Source organism: Pseudorasbora parva, chromosome 21 (genome assembly GCF_024679245.1).
Source record: "Pseudorasbora parva isolate DD20220531a chromosome 21, ASM2467924v1, whole genome shotgun sequence".
NCBI classification, from domain to species: domain Eukaryota; kingdom Metazoa; phylum Chordata; class Actinopteri; order Cypriniformes; family Gobionidae; genus Pseudorasbora; species Pseudorasbora parva.
The window spans coordinates 1,924,082-1,930,354 of NC_090192.1; the positions used below are offsets into that span (position 1 = coordinate 1,924,082).

Genomic DNA, 6,273 nt, shown 5'->3' on the forward strand with positions numbered 1-6,273 from the left:
AAGAAACATTTACTAGGCAAGCCAAAATTATTGTCTTGTTTTGGGGAAAAATAACTCAAAATGAAGAGAGTTTTTGCTTAAAATAAGATAAATAATCTGCCAATGGGGTGAGAAAAATAATCTTGTTTTCTGTTTGAATTAAGATTATTTTTCTCACCCCATTGGCAGATTATTTATCTTATTTTAAGCAAAAACTCTCTTCATTTTCAGTTTTTTTTCCCAAAACAAGACAATTTTGGCATGTCTAGTAAACACTTCTTGTTTTAAGAATGTTTAGACTAGAACTGAGAGAAAAATACTAAGTAAGAAAAGCATTTTTTGCATTGTACAGAGATATTAATCAAATCAAATAAACACCCTTGGGCACATGCGCTTATCAGTGACTAATAATAGGGATCTTCGTTTGATTTCCACATCCACAGTTCAGCTAGTGTGCGTCTTTGCCTTCCGTTTTTCCTTCCGCCAACAATCATTGCGTTAGTTAGCCATGACCGGCTGGAATTGCTGGTTTGAATACTGCATGTTGCCGAGACCTAAGCCTAAGCTGTCCATGAGGGACTTGTCGTTGATGCTCCCATAGGCCGAGAAAACGTCGAAGGCGTTGCTGTACGGAAGGCCGTTCTCGCTGGCGAAGTTTCCTTGGGCTTGGAGGTTCGGGAAAACGAACTCCTTGGCGTTTGGAGACAAGGCCGAGGATTTCGGCTGCGAAGCTCCGATGCCGAAACCGTAGAGCGAATGCATGGAGTTGGAGATGGCTTTCTGCTTGATTAGGCTGTTGACATTCAGGCCCAAGTTGGTGGGTGAGCTACGTGCAACTTTGCCGCCGTTGCGGCCGCTGTTCTTCATCTTGGTGGAGCCGAATTTGGTGGCGGCGAATGAGGCTGTGGTGAAGGTTAAAGGCTGAGCGGAGCGTGGCATGAAGGACGGGCTTACGGCCGCAGATTGCCCGAATGGAGGCGGCGACGGCGAACTGGACTCGGAGGAAGCGCCCACAGGCTCCGTAATTGGCATGAAGACCTGAGCCTCCGGGTTAAAACTGTTTCCGATCTCCTTATCCAGCTCAGAGCCGTTTTCACCAGCATCGTCCACGTATAGCACCTTAACCGCGCCTTTTTCGCCAATCTGATAGGACACCTCAAAAGGGTCGATCCAGATGCTGAGGTCCTGAGGCAAGTTATTGCGGACATCCTCGATATCCAACCCGCTTTCTTTGGCTGCTTCCTCCACAACCGGATCTACTTTCTCTCCCACATGTATGCACCTAAACCCGGATCCTTTATATGGCTTATCAGGGTACCAATGTCCTTCGTATTTCTTCTTCAACTGCCTCTCCAGCTCCTCTCCGAAGATGTTGACTCGCCTCCGTGGGAGTTTGTTGTACAGGTACGAAATTATGAAGTTCAGCGCTACTTGGATTTCAAGCTGCATAGCTGTTTTGCCTGTGCCGTCTTATAGTCGAGTGCTGTAAAAACCTCCGAGGCAGTAGTGATCAGTGCTGGTGGATGAAGAAATCTTCTCACGCTCCTTGAAGAGGAAAGAGAGGCAAGGTATTCAGCCGTGAAGACTAATAAACCATGACCTATCCAATCACAGCCTACATAAAAACAACTCGCACAGTGGCAGCCGTTCATTAAAGACCCAAATGCGTCGCATAAATCACTGAGACGCAAAACCAGTCATAAGAGGTGATCTAATTAAGATGGGACATGCATGTACACTGCATAAAACGCTCTTCTTACTTAGTATTTTTGTCTTGTTTCTAGTCAAAAGATCAAAATATTCTTACATTAAGAAACATTTACTAGACAAGTACAAATTATTGTCTTGTTTTGGGGACAAATAACTCAAAATGAAGAGAGTTTTTGCTTAAAATAAGATAAATAATCTGCCAATGGGGTGAGAAAAATAATCTTGTTTTCTGTTTGAATTAAGATTATTTCTCTCCCCACATTGGCAGATTATTTATCTTATTTTAAGCAAAAACTCTCTTCATTTTGAGTTATTTTTCCCCAAAACAAGACAATAACTTTTACTTGTCTAGTAAATACTTCTTGTTTTAAGAATTTTTAGATGTTTGGACTAAAAACAAGACAAAAACTGTTTGTGTATTTGACCATTTTTACTTTCTAATTATCTTTACAACGGTTTTAATTGTCCTCGTTTTTAATTCTTACACATGGTATTCTTATTTCTCATGCATACGTTACCACTATTTTAATTATTTTCTATGTAAAGCACTTTGAATTGCAATTGGGTATGAAATGTGCTATATAAATAGCCTTGCCTATAAGAATCACGTTTTTGAAACTCAGACTTATCAATCACTGAGTAAATAATCTTTCCACTGATGTATGGTTTGTAATGATGGGACAAGCCGAGATGCAACGTTTGTATAAATCTGGAATCTGAGGCTGCAAAAAAAACTAAATATTGAGAAAAATCACCTAAAATGGTCGAAATGAAATCCTTACCAATGCATATATATATATATTTACGATAGGACATATACAAAATATCTTCATGGAACATGATCTTAATATCCTAATGATTTTTGGCATAAAATAAATATCAATAATTCTGAGCCATACAATGTGTTGTTGGCTATCGCCACAGATATACCCGTGAGACGCAGGACTGAGTGTGTGTTCGAGGGTCACAAACGGTTTAGAGCAATACAATCGTTTCCATATCATAGGCCTGGGGTTTAAACCACAAATGAGTGCTGGGGGTTTAGAGTAAAACTAATTTGATTAAAGCCACCCGAGGTGTATGGCACTCCTCTTTCAGCCAAACACAATTGGAGTTAAATGGGTGATTCTCACGAAACCATTAAAAGACCATGGCACTAATATAAATATGTAAAATGTGTAATAAAGTAATATTAAAAAGCATCAGAATAAAGACAATACTGTTCTCTACCTTGCACAATGTGTGATTTCATGATAAGAATTTATTATTATTTTATTTTATAGCATTTTCTGCTGAAATTCTCATTACCGCAATGCATCCCGCTGTGTTTGAATGTGTGTTATGTTGTAATTTAAACAAATTAACATAAAAATATTTAGAAAAAATTAAGTAAAACATCCATTTATTTATTTCAGATGACAAAAATAATTTGCTGAAGATTCATGTATAACAATAATGAAGAAAAATTAGGAAAGTTATGCGTCCATGCCTGATGTTCTCATCCGCCGCAACACTTTTTGAGGACTAAGTGCACAAAAATAAATTAAATACAGTTTGGTTTTAAGTGACCGAGCACATGGACCAGTTAACTTCAAGATGGCTACCAGGTAAGATCATCTCTTTAGATCTCTACAGTTAAATGTTAAATATTCAAATATTCAATATTCAAAATCTCAGACTAGTATACGTATTATCATTACCGAAATAATTAACCTCATTTCCGCAACAGACGTTCATTCAATATTAATTTAATTAATAGAAACATAGTACTTTGATTTTAAATGCATGTGCAGAATCTCCAAATTATGTTCTTTCAGGTTTGTCATGTCATTTTGAAAATATGTCAGGTTTCATCGAAATATATTAAAAAAATTGTTGTAAATTTTGGAAGGTGTTGCGGTAATGAGAGAAATTAATAAAAATTAAAAAAAAAAAACTGTTAAATTAAAAATAAAAATTATTTTAGAATTTCAAGTAACTTTGCATAACTATTAATACTCAATTTTTGAAAATGTGAAAATATATTAGCTTTTCTAACAGTGTTGATGTTTTCAGACTGTTGCGGTAATGAGATTTGAGGACTTATTTTCAAAATTATGTTAAAAAAAAAAATTAAATACTAAGTAAAAGTTTTAAAATTAATTTTCTGTCTAATGTCTGAAGGAAAAAAAAAGTAAATTTAAGCATGTTTTAAATTTTCATGCTTGACATTTTTAAAACCAAGTTTGTGAGAATCACCCATATTGAATATGCTGGCTCTTCCAAGCCTTTTAATGGCAGTTAATGGGGGATGAGATTTAAGCCCAAAAAAAGTGCATAAATCCATCATTAGTGCATCTATCCATCATAAAAGTACATCCATCCCTCATAAAAGTCCTCCATACATGGCCATATGCATCAAGTTACATTAAAACAGTGACCCTACGTATTGACAACCCGTGGAAGCGCAAAACGAAACACTGTTTTAGAAATCCAAAACGAGAATTATTAAAGAGAAATGTGGGAGGAGCTTGAGTTTGTTGCCCAGCCCTATTGGTCACGCATGGGAAGGCTTCGCTTCAGAAAGCCTTTATTAACCCCAGGAGTCGATGGAGTACTTTTATGATGGATGGATGGATGCACTTTTGTTAGGCATCACGCGATAAGCAAATTTGTCAGAAATAAAGTATTTCCTTCAGCTGTGCACAGTTTGCCATGATGGTTATGATTTGCTTGAAATAACATTTTTCAAAAAAGGAAAATACAGTTAATATATGCAAGTCGGCTACATAAAAGTATGAGATTTGCAATAATTGTGTGTTTGGAACAAGCATTTAATGGGGAGACCTGTTTTTGCAATCAGGCTCTCAGAAATTAAATACAAATTCAGATGTAGGTCTATCAGTGAATATAATCAGAGAATTATCGATCGAGTTTCATATAGGAGCTTTTTGGCCTTTAGGATGCGTTTCAATATAACTCTGTTTGGCTGAAAGCTATATACACACGATGGCTTGAGGGCAAGTAAATGAAGGGGTAGTTTGTTTTGGGGTTAACTGGCCCTTTAAATTAAAATTAAAAATATACATTTTATTCAAATAAACAGTATTGAAAATGATACAAATGTTTTTAATTTACATTTATGAGACATGTTTTATACATCAGACATGCATAGAGCCTTTTAAATGGTAGGATGGGGGTCCCTTGATCATGTTTGGCATCTGGCTTGGATTCAAGGGAGATGAGATTACATAGCACGGATTCTCTTTCCCACTTTATTCCGTCAACTGTTGCGTAAAAACGCCTTAATGTGAATAAAGGGCGTTAGAACACAATGCGACACATTGCGCAACAGATCGGCGATCGGATTTCTCGAAGAGCGCGACCAATAGCGTGTCGCCGTGCACGGGGTGTGTAGCCTGGGGCGAACTAATAGGCTATTGTACACAAATAATTATAAAGCATAGGCATATATTCGACAACACAAGCAGGAGCTTGGATATTCGGTGGATGAGACATAAATAAAGCGAAAAATGTGCGTAAAGTAGTGCGTTTTTCTCGCGTAGGGGGTCGAATTCTGACAAAAACAGACGTCGGTTGCGTTTTCAAACCTAGTCAAATGAGACACGGCCATGATTATTATGAATATAGATGGGACGCCTACAAAACATAAAACAATCGCTTTGAAAACGCACCATAAGCCTCCAGCAAAATAAACGACGACTCAAAATGTGTATCGGAATGAACTTTGACACTGTAAATGTTTTGGGATTCATGACACGGGAGAGACAGACGAGCTCACATGATCGCACGGTTTTACAAATGCTAGAATTAAAAGAATTCACTATAATAACAACCGTTTATCAAGCACATCTCCATTCAACCAGCATCTGAATTAATCGGTTCTCTTAAAGCGATAGCGCACTTTAATAAAAACAAACGTTACCTTCTTCCCAAACGACGTTTTATTTCCCTGGAGCACACAACGATTATTTTTAGAGACTGACAGCCTCGGCCATTACCTTTCAATGCAGTTTCTGTTCATACAATACAAGCGAATGCTGTCATTCTGCCTCATTTTGTGTTTAAACAACATCATTTGAGTTAAACTACATCATTAAGGCGGTGACATTGAGATACAACAATATATTATTTATTAACCACAGCAAACGACACATTACGAATGTTCAATGGCAGAGCTACTTACATTCAACGCCCGTGTTTTTCTTCTCCCGCTTCACTTATCGGAAAGATTATTCCAGTTAGGTTGCATTAATATGATTACTTGTTTGTTCTTCGAGTAAATGTGTTATTTTTTGGAGTCTGTCGTCAGGCAATCCGACTCCCCACTGCCTGGGAGTTTTTACAACTCTGCCCTTTAAACTCCTGACTGGATCTCCTTTATAGCGCTCCTCCGCCACGGACATGTTGGGGGCGGTGATGCGGTTTTCAGAGGTCAAAACCCCAGCGGCGCTTCCGATTGGACGAACGCGCCTTCGTCATATATTTGCCTCCGAATTCTCCGTGCTGATTGGCTTCGCTCCAACGTCAATAATCAAAGTGTCCCGCCTCTCGACCAATATGCGAAAGTACATTTATGGCTGG

At 38.0% G+C, this 6,273-nt stretch overlaps 1 protein-coding gene across 1 annotated transcript; it reads right to left on the reverse strand.

Annotated features, from left to right (window-relative positions):
* Positions 1 to 200: 200 nt before the first annotated feature.
* Positions 201 to 6,057, reverse strand: tob1b (transducer of ERBB2, 1b). The gene is made up of 2 exons (XM_067429825.1): positions 5,876 to 6,057; positions 201 to 1,524 (listed from the first exon to the last, which is right to left on the reverse strand). The coding sequence occupies exon 2, from the start codon at positions 1,426 to 1,428 to the stop codon at positions 478 to 480; it is 951 nt and encodes a 316-aa protein (XP_067285926.1). The 5' UTR covers positions 1,429 to 1,524; positions 5,876 to 6,057; the 3' UTR covers positions 201 to 477.
* Positions 6,058 to 6,273: the final 216 nt, after the last annotated feature.

What these genes read in the sequence shown, in the direction of transcription:
- tob1b (XM_067429825.1), bottom strand. Translation starts at nt 1,428, where the DNA reads ATGCAGCTTGAAATCCAAGTAGCGCTGAACTTCATAATTTCGTACCTG.